At 34.4% G+C, this 14,810-nt stretch overlaps 1 protein-coding gene across 1 annotated transcript in view; it reads left to right on the top strand.

Moving 5' to 3' along the window:
• LOC150094105 (switch-associated protein 70-like) overlaps positions 1–14,810 on the top strand; it is a 164,053-nt gene that overhangs the window by 61,076 nt on the left and 88,167 nt on the right. Inside the window, exon 3 of the mRNA XM_090411885.1 lies at positions 2,604–2,750. Within this exon, the coding sequence (XP_090268011.1) occupies positions 2,604–2,750 (147 nt within the window). The remainder of the gene's footprint in view (positions 1–2,603; positions 2,751–14,810) is intronic.

Raw genomic sequence — 14,810 nt, 5'->3', positions numbered from 1 at the left:
AAAGTATCTTACCTGTTTTTGTCTTCATTTGTCTCAATAACACCAGTTATATCAACATATTTTTGTAATTACTCTGCCAGCTCCATCTCTTTTTCATTAATATTTCTTATGTTATTGCTGGTCTATCTTTAGTTCTGTTGAGCTTGAGGATTCTAGTAGTTGAGTTTCACTGTTTGCTATGATAAAATATGAATATGAATTTTAAACATTAATCCCATGTACAAAAGGTTGCAAACTTTAGTATTGTGAGTGGGCTTGGATTTATTTATTTTTATTATTTTTTAATTTTTTTTATGTAATTCAGAAACCATGTTTTAGAAAGTAAATTATACTTGCCAAGAAACTGTATTCTTGTTTAATCCTTTACCCAAGTGTGAAGATACTTAGCATGTGAAGTATCTTTGTGACCAGGCTACTTATATATAGGGCTGTAGACTTCATATCAGTTGCCTTAGTATCTCATAATGCAAAGCATGCTTCCTTTCGGACATGCTTATTTGCATTATGGAAAGGGCCATTACCCAGACCTGTTTCAACCTTTGTTGAGGTCACATCAGTGGAAGTCAGAGCCAGAAGACACCAGAGTTGAATTAACAAGTAGCAAAAAGATGTATCCCCATATTATTAAGAGTCTTGTTCTGAGAAAGTTGTAGAAAGTTTTTTCACTTTGTTACAAAGTAAATATACTACAAAATTATATTGTTTAATCTTCTATCTAAGTGTAAGCAAATAAAGTTTGGCATGAAGTATTTTAATAATAAGGTGACGCATCTTTTTCGCTACTTATATATGGATTATATATGGAAGTGGAAGAAACAGCTATCTTCCTTTCCAAGACATGCTAGTTATGTGACTACCAAATTGTTCGTTATCCTTTTCTGTTTATAGGAAACTTACACATACTTGAAGGTATACTTAATAAGCATTCAACATTTATCCCAACAATATGACATCCCCAAAAACACTTGCATACAGAGCTGGGGCTCTTTGTTCTAATGACAGCCCTCACTACAGAACTTGATTATCTTCAAAACCTCCCCCCCCCCTCCATCCTCCATCTAACACAGGATCACAACAAAACTATTCCAATCCTCTAATTTCTCAAATAATTCATAAATATAATCTTCATGCCACTTTCAAATACATTCTGGAGTGTATAAGGAATTTTATACACTCCAGAATGTGCAAGAGAATGAGGCTGATCCTTCAGAGAATGGATGAACGTTGCTATCTGGATGTTTGGTTTGAAAGTGGCACGAAGATTATATTTATGAAGCACTTGAGCTGTCTTTTCAGATCTACCTCAAATTAGACATTTGGACAGAGTGATAGATCTGTTAATATCTGCCTTGAAAAACTTGACTACATTTGCAATCATCTGTATAGCAAGTCAGGACTGGGAGACTATTCTCTGGATACTCCTTCACACAGGATGACTTAAAAGAAAATTGTGCTGCATAGAAGTTGCTACAGATCTGAGAGAACTATTTTTATGACTTGATAGGATATTAGTGTCTGTTCAGTTATAATGTGAATTGTTTCTGCAACAGTAATTGAATGCTGTGTCTTACCACAGTTGTAATTTGTGCTCTGAATATGCTGGTTTGAAATACAACGAAATATCAGTAACTCAGACCGTTTTTGTTCTTGTAGTGTTTATATCATAAAGTATTATTATGAACAAACAAATTAACAAACATAATTACAGCAGCCATCCTGGCCTATCTTAATTTTACTGTGAAATAATTGCACTTCTCTGGTACCTTAACTTTGACTGCAGAAAATTACAGACTAATCTGTATTTTGAAAACTTCTGTCCTTGCATCACTTTTTTTGCAGTGGCATTATTTTTTTCCTCCATTCTTTCAGGATCCTTTGAGTTGCAGTGCTCTGATTACATAACCAAGCTTCTGTAGACGGGACAATATAGCATCTAGCTGCCATGCTTATTAATATGCATGGGGCTAGATGCAATTAACACTCTTCATACTCTTTCGTTCAGTTCATTCATGTATATTCTCTGTGTTATGTCCTACCCCCCCCCCCCCTCTCAGCCTTGCACAAAATCTCTCATTATACTTATCGCTGACTGTTTAAGCTATTCTTTGTTAGCATGCTAGAAAAATCATGAATATTAATATACCTTATCATAAGGCATTAATAATAGTTCTGAAAATTTGGCAAAAATATAATTGTAATTTATTGGAAGTTAATTTTTTGCTTTTACTAATGTTTTAGTGTATTATTGAATTTGTTTATTTACAAGGTACAAAGTTTTGTACCTTGGTTGTTTATTGGTTGTTTAAAAAAGCATTAATACAAACCTTCATGAATCTTGATTATGCTACATTTGTAATAACCAGAAAATTTTGGCATTATGTATTTATTGAACAGTGGAGTATTTCAATTAGAAAAATTAGTATATGAGCTTAGTTTTTAGATAATCTAAACTCAGCTCTGCAGAAGTATTTATTTTTTACAGTTCACAAGAAAAAAAACTGCTGAAATGTGCATTATAACCTTTTTTATTAAGTTAGTGAAATAACTGTTAGATGTGCAAATTGTTAATTCTATTGCTATCTGTTATAATTTTTTTGAGCTAGGGTTTGTTGAAGAAACGTACTACACCGCTTGGTCTGTGGTGGGAAATGTGGTTTGTACTTCAGCCTCACACCCTGACATGGTATAGCAATAGTGATCAAATAGAGAAACGTGGAGAAGTCCCTCTTTGTTCAGCCTGTAAAATACAGGTAAGCACAGTAAAATGTTACTATTGTTATCTTTGAAGTTGATAGTTTGGCTATTTGTATTAACATAAGATATGTCTTTTCTCATCCCATCTCATTCTTGTGAAGCAATTGTTGCTATGTCCTATTTTAACATAATTGAAATTCCTGGTAAGTTAGCATATGACTTTAAAGTGTAGGAGAGCTAAATTATGCATAAAAGTAGCCAAACACAAGTCATGGGAAAATTTGGAAAGAATATACAAGAAATATAAGTGACAGTGTTTTGAAGGTGCCAAGAAAACTTAGAAATGGAGGCAGGATTGCATCTCAAAGGGAATCACTGTCATGGAAGCGAATATAAAAAGTGAAGATAGGGATATTCTTGGATAGTTGGAGTGAATTAAAAAATTATTAAATGAAGTGACAAATGTTAGAACACTGTTCAAAAGTGCCTGTTAGGAATGCATTCAGGTGGTGTATCAGTACTTAATTATTATTATTATACAGGCACCCCCATGGAGTCCGAAGACTCATCGTGGGAGACTCAGTCTATATACACAATCTATCATATCTCTCCTTGAACCTATTAACAGAAAAAGCACTTACAACTGACTCTGGCAACCCATTCCATTCATTCACCACTCTCCAATCAAAAAATCTAATCCTCACACCCCTACTGACCATACCTTTATTCAACTTCCAGGGATGAACCCTTGTTTTGGTCCCTCTAGCCAAATGATGAAACATTTCCCCTGCATCTATCCTATAAAATCTTTTAAGCAACTTAAATGTTTCTATCATATCTCCCTCTTTTTCTTCTATCAACCAACTTCTGCAATCCATACACCTTCAATCTATCCTCATATGGCACATTCCACAGGCCACTCAATCTTGGTCACTTGCCTCTGAATCCTTTCCACTGCTTCCACATCCCCCAAGAAATCCAGGAGACCAGACTTGAGCACAGTAATCCAGATGTGGTGTATCAAGGGCTTATAAAGAGGAATTGCAACTTCCTTATCTCTACTTGTTAATGTGTTCTTCACTACCTTAGCAATATGTCCTCTAAATTTTAACTCTGTCTACCACTACCCCTAAATCTTTAGTTTCATCTATTTCCTGGAGTACAGTGTCATCAATGTGATAAACGGTTTGTAACTATTTATCCCAAAGTGCAAAACTTTACATTTCTCAACATTAAACTGACACCCATTAACTTTTGCCTATACTGACAGTCAGTGTTCCCTCTAAGCTGTGCCGTGGCAATGTTCCCTCTTACAACTAGCGCACAAAGCAAAAAATATGCGCACACTAGATTTTCAACATGAAATTAAAATTTATTAATTAAAGAAGTTCCACCTAAACATTAACCTATAAATTCTTTAAAAAATACGGTAACTCGGCAACGTCCAAGCCTATAACCTCGCATTTTTTATTACATTCTCGAAGTTGCACAAAACTTATAAATTATTAACAGTAACCCTATTTGAGGCTAGCGATTTGATGCCAAAATGAAAGGGGTGTGGCTTAAATGTGTAATTTTTAAGTAGCATATAGAATGGCGTGCAGTTTGTTAACATCTCAGGCTGGACTCATGGAAAATTCCCAAACGTGATTGGCTGATCAAATTAGAGTATTAGAGTACAATTAAAAATATTGTAGCATTTCAAAATTCTCAAATTTTTAAAAGGAATTTTAAAATAGTAGACTAAATAATAACATTCGTGTACACGCATTGAGATACAACCAAGTTAATTAAATCTAGCCTTTAGGCGTATCTTTTAGCTCTTGTGTTGCCCTCGGCAATGTTTAGTGTTGGTTCAGCTTTTGCCTTGCCAAGTTATTCAGTGAATAGTGTACATTTGTAAATTTATAAAAACAATAAAAAACATTCTTCAAATAACAAAATTGCAAAAAACTGATGCACCATGACAAATTCAAAGGAAGCAAAAGGTGTGAAGTGAAAACAAACTGCTAGCTGCTTTAAAAGTGAATGGATGGATGAAATAGTGAAAACTGTTATGCGAAAAGCTCATGAGTTGATTTCGGTTGCGTGAAATATTAATGTATGATGCTGCAATTGGTGTTGTTTGTATTTATTGTTGTGATGCAAAGGTTGCTGGGGATTTTGCTAATGGGAAGAAGTTTGATATCACTTGGAAGTTTAACTTTTTGAAATGCCATTTGACAAGTAAAATACATCTGGATAGTGTACACAAACTTAGGAAACAAAATTGTTCATTGCCAGCTACAGGAGTACTGCGTATGCTACGTGAAAGAGTTCAGATGACCTAGAGAGAAAACGATCAAACCCAGAGCAGATTAAAGTTCTTATTGACAGTGTCTTATTAGTTGTTAAGATGAATAACTCTTTACTTTCAGTTCAACATATTAATGAACATATGGAAAAGTATGTTCAACTCCCAGACAGCTGGCGAAGCAAAAATTATACGTTTGAATTTCTGGAAACAATCAATTTAATTGTTGAAAATAACATGTTTGAGCAAATTGCATCTGCAAATTTCCATACCTTAACCATTGATGAAAGCACTGATATAACTGTTAACAAATGTCTCATTCTCTATTTTAAGTTTAGACCTAAAGATTGTAATGAATATAAAACATATTTTGGCAGAATGATTCAGTTGCAGGCATGTGATGCCTTCTCCATTGTGTTAGCTATTAAACAGTTTTATCAAGAAAAGAAACTTGATCTCCAAAAATGGTGATGTTTACCTCTGATGGAGTTGCAGTGATGCTGGGCAAAGTTAATGGTGTCGCTGCAAAACTTAAATTAGAAGTTCCACATCTTGTCCAGCAACACTGCGTATCTCACCATGAGGATCTATGATACGTGGAAGGAAATTAAACTAATCAGAGATATTGATACATTAATGAGACGTGTACATTAATGTACACACTCTTTTCTTGTTCCACAGTAAAAAGACATGATTTTAAAGAAATTGTCGAGGCGTCTGAAAATGAAGCTATTGCCTTCAGACCACTCAATGAAGTGCGGTGGCTTTACAGACATTTTGCATTACAGGCAATAATAAGAAACTATGAGGGACTGATCACATATTTTGAAAAATACAAATCAAATGATCCCGTGGTTAATTATTGTCACAATAAACTAACTAATATGTTAAAGTAGCTGTTAATGTTTTAAGTGATGTTTTTGAAGAAATGGCTTCCTGTGCAAAATCTTACAAAGGAGTAACCTTACACCACTAGACAGTCATCATTTCGCCAGAGGGAAGATTAACAAAATCAGAAATCAGTATTTAGAAGGTGATGCTTGCTGGAATGACAGAGTAAATGCTTTACTTAAGCAAGAAGAGACTGAACCAGTAGATACTAGGCCCCTGTTAAATTTTATAAATTGTTTATGTGCACATTTAGAGGACAGATTCCCTGAGAATGGGATACAAGAATGGTCAGTGTTTGATATCTCCTCTATTTCACATTGTGATTTCTCATTTGGTAGTGAACATGTTAATGCCCTTTGTCTTAAATATCATGATTTTCTGGTACTAATTATTTCTGATACTACAGAAATAATTAGTCAGTTTAATGATTTCAAATTTTCTGTACAAGAAAAAATTAAATGCAAATTGATATCAAATTTTACACAAATGGTTGTATTTGCTCTTCAAAATGAGCAGTTTTGTGATTTGGCAAAGTTGATGGATATTGGAGGAACCTTCCTTGCATCTAGTACAGACTGTGAGCAAGGTTTTAGTCTAATGAATCAAATAAAAAACCAACTTAGAAACCGTTTAGGAGAATGTCATTTGGATATGCTAATGAGAGTGAAAAGTTACCAATTATATGGAAATTCAATTAATTTAAATAGTGTGTATAAAGAGTGGGTGAATGCCAAAGACAGAAGAGAGAAAAAATAAAGAGATAGAAGCTAGAACTAAACAAGATGAGAATTAGTAATGGGAATGTTTAAGTTAAGGGATATGACATCCCATATCGTTTCTTAGCCGAATAAGAAACTCAAAGAGTTTCATGCCAAATATAGTAGAAACTATATAAAGTTTGGCGATTCCAAGCGTAAGCAAATACCTGGGTACTGCAGCAACTGACCCTTAAGGTAGTGCAAGCTCCAATCACTAGTCTTGATATTTACCCATAATGTGAACTTAGCTCCTAGGAGCTGTTTTACTGTTCAACATTAAGAGAGAAGGTCACTACCCAGACCGGTTTCAACCTTTATTGAGGTCTCATCAGTGAGTAGGTAGACCTAGTTAATACTGGAAAGGAACTGCCGAAGTCTCTGTTATGACCATGGGTAGTTGCACTCTCCTAGCCCATTCATACATTCAAGCAGGAGCTCCATCGATAACGGCCTCGCCTCCACACACCTGGAACTCTGTCCGCTGAGAAAGGGGAAAAAAACTGAGAGCCTAAAAATCGAGAACCCTTGGTGGGCCATCTCAGTACTCTTTTATAATTTCTCTAATCCTTTGTTATGTCCGTGCAGTTAGCCGAGTGGCTATGTGCTTTGCAACCATATGCCTGGGAAAGAAGTGTTCCTGGGTTCAATTCTCGTTGAAGCAGGAGCTCCATTGATAACAGCCTCGCCTCCACACACCTGAACTCCGTTCCTCTGAGAAAGGGAAAACACTGAGAGCCTAAAAATCGAGAACCCTTTCTGGTCCGTCTCAATACTCTTTTATAATTTCTCTAATCCTTTGTTACGTCCGTGCAGTTAGCCGAGTGGCTATGTGCTTCACAACCATATGCCTGGGAAAGGAGTGTTCCTGGGTTCAATTCGCATCTCCGACATTGAGGAGCTTAAGGATCTTCCTCAGACATAGCCAAGTTAGCTGGTCTTGAGCGTGGACAGCAGGGTTTTCCCCCCCAGTTTATCTGGGGTTTTTCCTCTTGCAAGCAAGCAAACTGGCCTTTGAACACACATGGATTACAGTCAGGAATACTTAAGACCCAACCATAGGCCTGATTTGTCAGCTATGCTGGTCCCAAGCCAGGATAAAATTTGGAGGAATTGAGATGGTGCTGTACTTCCCCGTAAAAGGAGCCTCACGGCTGTTATATCATCATATGAATAAATAAATAAATAAATAAATAAATAAAATCCTTTGTTACTACGTTATAGTTTTCAGGATTACCTGCCAACATGATGACTTCACTTCAGCTCCCTTCACTTGCATGTCTCTATTGTGGGTACAGTCCGTGTGGTTAGCCTAGTAGCTTTGCGCTTCACAACCATATGCCTGTGGAAGGAGTGTCCTGGGTTCGATTCCCATCACCGACGTGAGGAGCTTAAGGATCTTTCTCAGCCATAGTAAAGTTAGCCGGCCTTGGGTGTGGACAGCAGGGTTTTCCCCCCATTTTATCTGGGATTTTTCATCCTGCAAGCAGGCAAACCGGCCCCGTGAACACACACGGATCTACAGCCATAAATACTTAACCCCCCCAGTGAGGGGGCTCAACATGCCCCAATAGGGACGGGGGAGAAAAGGGAGGAAACTCCATATGAATAAATAAATTGTGGGTACATATCTTTATGTTCCCAAGACTTTGCGAATGTTTATTTTTGCTTGGTCATCGTTCTAATCTCTGTTAATCCCCTCTTTTCCATTTTACATACAACTTAATGGAAATTATTTTATGCAGTTTACAGAAAATTTATTATTTTTTTAATTACCACAAAAATTCTATTTTATATATGTTTGGAAACCCGTGTAAAATCGAACTCGATGAGTTAATTAATTTAGTGAATCACGAGAGACTTTACACTAGAATATCAGGTGCACTGCATTCTAGGTATGTATACACCAAAAAATGGTGACAATATTTTAAAAGTCAGTCAGTGAAAGAATGACATAATTCATTCTTTTTTGTGTATGCTGTGTTCATTTGTTTATGCTCTAAATGAGAAAGAAGAAAGTATGTATTAAAGAAAGATTATTTGAAATTTAGAAGTATCAAAAGATATATTTCGGTGATTACACGACATTTTTTTATTATTCAGTTATATAAAACACTGAAATAATAGTTCCCGACAAGTTTCGTAAATCGTAAGATATTTACATCTTCAGGGGGTAAATAGTATAACTTAAAGTTTAAACAAGAGAATTAATAAATACAAATCATAACCGTCTGGCTATTCATAAAACTCAAATAACAGAATGCAGATATATAACGTTATTGACGTTGAACAATACTGGACGATGTCACGTGTTCTTGTTCTCGTTCATACAGTCTGAGCTCAGATTGAGGTAGATTTTTTATTAGAGCTGACCACATTTGATGGAGAATTAAACCTTGATTTTTATTGTATTGGGTTGGGTTTTATAGCATATTAGCAGCTTCTTTAAATTTTCTTATATAACTGTTGTTTTCTATGTATGACATCGTCGTTTTTTGCCAGAGTACATTGTGTCCAGTGGAAGTGGTATTGAAAACAAGACCCGTTTTTTGTTCTCTTATATTGTACATCTTTTTGGTGTTCAGCCATGCGTATTTCTCCAGATCTTCCTGTCTGTCCTACGTACCAAATCCCGCAAGAGCAATGGATTTTGTAGACTCCTGGTTTTTTAAGAGGATGATGAGGTAGTTTTGGTGGATGTAGGAATCTTGAGATTTTTTCCATAGGAAGGAAGGCTACTTTTATGTTGTGTTTGTTCATTAATTTGGCTACCTTATCTGTAACATTTTTGATAAAAGGAAGCGAGATTGTGTTTTTGTAATCCTGTTTTATTATCTTGTTAGCTGGAGACATTTTAAGGATTCTTTTGATGGTTTTTGTTTCCACTGAATATGATGAAAATATTGTCCACATAGCGTAGCCATATTGTTGGTTTTTTATGGTAATTCTTAAGAGCATTGTTTTCAAATTTTTCCATAAATAGATTTGCTAATACCGGTGATAATGATGAACCCATGGCCAGTCTTTCTTTTTGTTCCCAGATTCTATCTTTATAGGTGAAAAAAGTATTGTTTATATAATGTTTAAAAAGATTCAAGATGTCCGGAGGGAAGAGGTCTTCTAGGAGATTCAAAATTTCTTGTCTCGGGACGTTTGTAAACAAGCTGATAATGTCGAGACTTGCTAAGATGTCTGTTGGACCAATATGTATATCTTTCACTTTTTCTATGAAATGTTTACTATTTTTTATGAAGGAAGATGTTTTTCCTATATGTCGTGAGATCATGTTGGTGAGGTATTTTGCCAAGTTGGAAGTCGGTCAATCTCTTCCATCTACTATTGGTCTTAAAGGTATATCTGTCTTATGGATCTTTGGAACACCATATATTCTTGGTATCAAAGGATGTTTTGATTGTAAGTATTTTTTAAGTTCTTCCATCCAGAGAGGCACTTTTTTTATTAGATCATTTGTTTTTTTTTGTGTGTAGGCCAAGTCGGGTCTCTGTCTATGGGTTTGTAGGTGTTGGTATCTTCCAGGAGACTTTTCATTTTGTTATCATATTCTGTAGCATTTTAAACGACAGTTGTGTTGCCTTTATCCGCTTTTATTATGACAATATTTTTGTCATCCTTTAACTTTTTAAGGCAAACGTATTCATTGTAAGGTAGATTCCTATGAGGTAATCTGCTTTTTAATAGTAAAGCTGTACTTTCTATATGGATAAGATCTGCCGTGTTGTAGATTTCTAATTCCTTTTTTATTTGTGCTATGATATCAATTTTTGGAAGGAAACGCGGGGTTAAGGCGAAGTTAAAACCCTTAAGTAAAAGACTATTCTCCTCTTTTGTTAGGACTCTCGAAGAAAGATTAATAACTACTTTTGAATGGTCTAGTTGTTTTTTATGTATTTCCTTCTTCTGAAGGAGTACGTTGAACTTATGAATTAATGTATGTTTCTTCTGTTCTGAGATTGCTATTGCTTTGTTAAATATAACGTTATCGATGTTGTTCCATAGGTAGGACGGAAGAGATGTGGCCAGTTATGAAGAGAAAAAGTGTTATTACTAATTAATGCTAATTCAGCTCTAGTGAGTGACTGTAATTCTTTCTCTTAGAAAAACAAGGCCTCCAGAATTTATCATAAAATCCATTTTATGATAAATTCTGGAGGCCTTGTTTGTGTGGAATATGCGTTTGATTTGGATGAATTTCGGGATGACTTCGTTATCTCTGCATCGGATGAGAAAAATTAGACGATTAATGAAGTTGAGATGTTTAATGCGTAGTTTCTCTAGTTGTATAACTTTATGCTAAAAGCGCTCACCATAAGTTTGTAATATCTGTTTAGATACTAATTTGCCTTTCTAATGAAAGCACGAGTGTTTGAGTGTTTATAATGCCTGCTCTGGATGAATTAATAGTTTCTTAAATGCATATATATATATATATATATATATATTCTAATTTTTTTTGCTTAAAAAATAATTGGGATTTGACCGTATTATGTTTTTTATATCATGACATTTGCTTCTCACGAATCTTTAAAATTTATTAGTAAAGTTGATATTTTTGTGCCTTGCTAGTCCATCTCAGTCCTCTTTTATATCTTCTCTAATCCTTTGTTTAGTTTGTCATTACATTTTTCATTGAGACTTCTTATTATGCCCGCAAAATATTGCATGAAACATAGTAGAGCCCATTTTCCTAATCCTTATTTTCATAAAGCTTCCAGATTGCACTGTGTGGATTTGTCATTTGCAGCACTCTTTGATGATGCAATCTTCACAGATGACTTTTATATAATATTAGCAAATGTTCACTATTCCATAAAGCTTTCTCATATGCTTCATGTCTGATAATGGTATGTGAAACTGCATCTTCACTTATAATTTAGCCGACCTCGCTTTTTTTTTCCTCTCTGCTCTACTTTTATTTTCTTTTATCTACTCTTTATCTTGTTCTGATGTTTTTCATTTGTAGGTACATTTCTCAAAATGTGCCGAAGTTGCTATTAGATTTGCTTTTTCTCTCCACACAAGTTATTCTGGGACACTGGTTGGATTTTATTTAGAATTTGTACAAACATTCTCAGGCCATCCCAATTTTTATTTTATTTTATTTTTTTAGGTAGATCATTTGCAAGAACACAAATGAACAAAATGTTTCAAATTATGTATTGTAACAACTCCTCTGTCTGGATGAAATTTATGAAATTTGGCACTTAGGAAACATTCATAAAGATGTGCATGGGATTCAGTTTTGATTTCAGTGGGTGCTTTTTTTGTAAGATTAAAATTGGCCAAATGTTTGCCAATTTTAATTTTGGATAGTTTTCTATTGTGAATTTCATTTAGCGTGATGTTGATGCTGTGGAGGTTTGGTTGGGACCATTTTCATAGTGTGTTATAGTGAGAGAGTTCATTATAGCAATTTATTGTGAGAATCGACTGTAATTCTGCACCTAAGAGTTTCATTTACTATTTTATAAAATATATCAAAGTAGAGTATCTTCATTAATGCCAATTGACAGTTTCAGATTTCTTTAATTCCATCAATTATTCTGAGGAAATAATTCATATCACTAAGTATCCTTGAAACAGAAGAAATTTTCCATTTAGCATGTCTTTGACCATTGAAATAGAATATTTTTTAATATCTCCTTTTATAATTATTCATTTGATGACGGCATCAATTTTCCAGTCAAAGGATTCACCTTGTTAAGGTTGCTTTCAGAATCCTCTGTTATACATCCTGACTTTCAAGTTTTTAAAACTTCCTGAAACAAAATTCTCAGGTCTGTGTTCTTTTTCTTTCTTTTTTCTTGTTTCTTTCATTACCCTGGTACTGAATGCTCTCTCTCTCTCTCTCTCTCTCAGCTGTCAATCACCCATCAATTCAGCATGTGCACTTTTGTTCAACTAAGTAGCAAGCAAGAAGTCAATAATGGCTGACACATTGTTATCATTAGCAAAAGAAGAATGTCATCTCCTCTTCTTGAAGAGACACATAAAAAGTTTAGAAAAGTGGTTAATGATAAAGTATCTGCTCCTGAAGAACACTGGAGAAATGCTATATTACAATCACTCTATCACCTTTCACAACTTTGTATTGTTAGCAGATAACTAGATATTGCCTCTTTATACTAGCGCAATCATTAATGTAATAATTAAATAGTAGGGATCTAAAGTAAAAAAGCCTTATAGCATAACAGATCACTTTCAGTATTCTCTCTCATTTTAGCTTGCCCATGTGAGAATTATAAACATTTTGTGTGCAAGTTTCCCAGTCTCAGACTCAGTGTGTGTTGGTAGCTTGGGCATATTGTTCTTTGATGCTCGCATTACCATTTCCATGCATTTGTCCAGCCACTCAAATTTCAACAAATTTATGATTCCTTTCTGCTAATTTTGATAGTAAAATTTTGAGGGTTTGACTTGCTTAAGCTATTAATGTAATATTTACCATATTAATGTTGTCCTTTTTTTTCCCCTGTAGCTATAACCTGGAAAATTGTATGCATAAATTTAATACACTTAAAATCTGTATAGTTACAAAATCTATCACGGTTTGCATGAGTTCAGGTGATTGTATTGTCTAGGTGGGCAAGTTCTTTGGTAATAAGCGCCATATATATAATACTTTTCATACATTTTTGAATGTTCATGAACAACAGAAAATATTATTTTAAAATTGTATTTATAAATAATAAAAAATGCAACTATATAGTAGTCCTCTCACCAAAGAAGAATATGTTTAATCTCTACTTGTCGAAGGCTTTGAGTCTTCATTTGTGCAGTTAATAGTTTAAAATCTAGATGATGGGATGCAGAGCTGTTCTAAGAAGCTCAGTGAGGTGGCTGTTAGTGAGGATAGCATAATGTTTTGACTTGATAAGACACAGAACCTTTTCACCCTTAACAGTAAGAGCAAAATCTCCTCCCATTGTTGTTTAAATGCTCCATTTTCTTGTTCATATTTCCGTTTGTTGCTCAGTTGTTTTAAACAAGGGTTTTATAACTTTCACTAAAATCAATCTTAAGTATTTATTAATCAGAAAAGTACTCATCTACACTGCACTACACTACTTATATTCTGCTACCATCACGAGTACATAACTTGTGTGTACTGCATGAAGAGTGATGACACAGAGTCCAGGCAACGGAGGCGGTGGGTAATGCAGTGATCATACTAGTCACTTTTTGGAACTAATTTTGGCTGGAGCAACACAGGCCATCAAATGTCGAAACACTTTTTACCAACCAAATATGATAATAAAATCCATGTTAACAACCTTTTTTGACTGGTATCATTTAAAAGCTAAAAATTTGAAGTTTCAAAATATCTGTTTTTTACTTATCTTTAAAGCATTTATGGAATAAAATAATCTAATATTGGTACATACTATACTACTATAGATTATTAATATAAAAGTTTAGGAAAAATGGCACTGAAAACTAGTATTGTCTCGGGAGCTGCACAAAGTAGCTTTGGGAGCTGCAGCTTGCCCACTGTTGGTCTAGACCAGTGATTTTCAACCTTTTTCATAACATGGTACACCTAGACTAATTATTAAAATTCTGCAGCACACTAAAAATATATATTCTTTTAATTTTTTTGATGATCTGGCAAAAAATTGGCATAATTTTGATTGATTTACACACACAAGAAGATGGAAGACCAGACACTAATAAATAAATGCGCAAATTATGACATTATTTCTTTCAATTAATTTGTTTTCATAAATCTCTTGGCACACCAGTTGAAAATCACTAGTATAGACAGTAGACATTCTAAACATATATGCCATATGCACCTCTGCAACTTGGATGTCAGTCACTTCACTCACACGGATCAGGCTAAAAGTAACTCATTAGGGTGTATTAAGTTGGAATGGGTTAGAGTAATATTGGAGTGGGGACATTGGATAAATTACTAAATAAAATAAGTGACACGTGTCATTTATCATATAATTTGTTTTTTATAGTACAATCAAAAATTATTGACTTTAAATTAGAAATTCTGAAAGCAAATATTTTATACACTCAATTACTAGGTATGTGTACTCCCTTTTTGACTAGTGTGCATATGCACAGTTTAGAGGAAACATTGGTCACTTTTATTCTTCTTATTCACATCGCTAGCTTATTATTCATTTCTGCTGGTTGCAGTAATTTTG

The sequence above is a fragment of the Typopeltis vanoorti genome, chromosome 22 (assembly GCF_054136105.1).
Source record: "Typopeltis vanoorti isolate ZY-2024b chromosome 22, IOZ_Tvanoo_1.0, whole genome shotgun sequence".
In the NCBI taxonomy this organism is placed as follows: Eukaryota; Metazoa; Arthropoda; class Arachnida; order Uropygi; family Thelyphonidae; genus Typopeltis; species Typopeltis vanoorti.
Note: the sequence above shows the minus strand (reverse complement) of the source record. Positions and strands in the feature narration are given on the sequence as shown.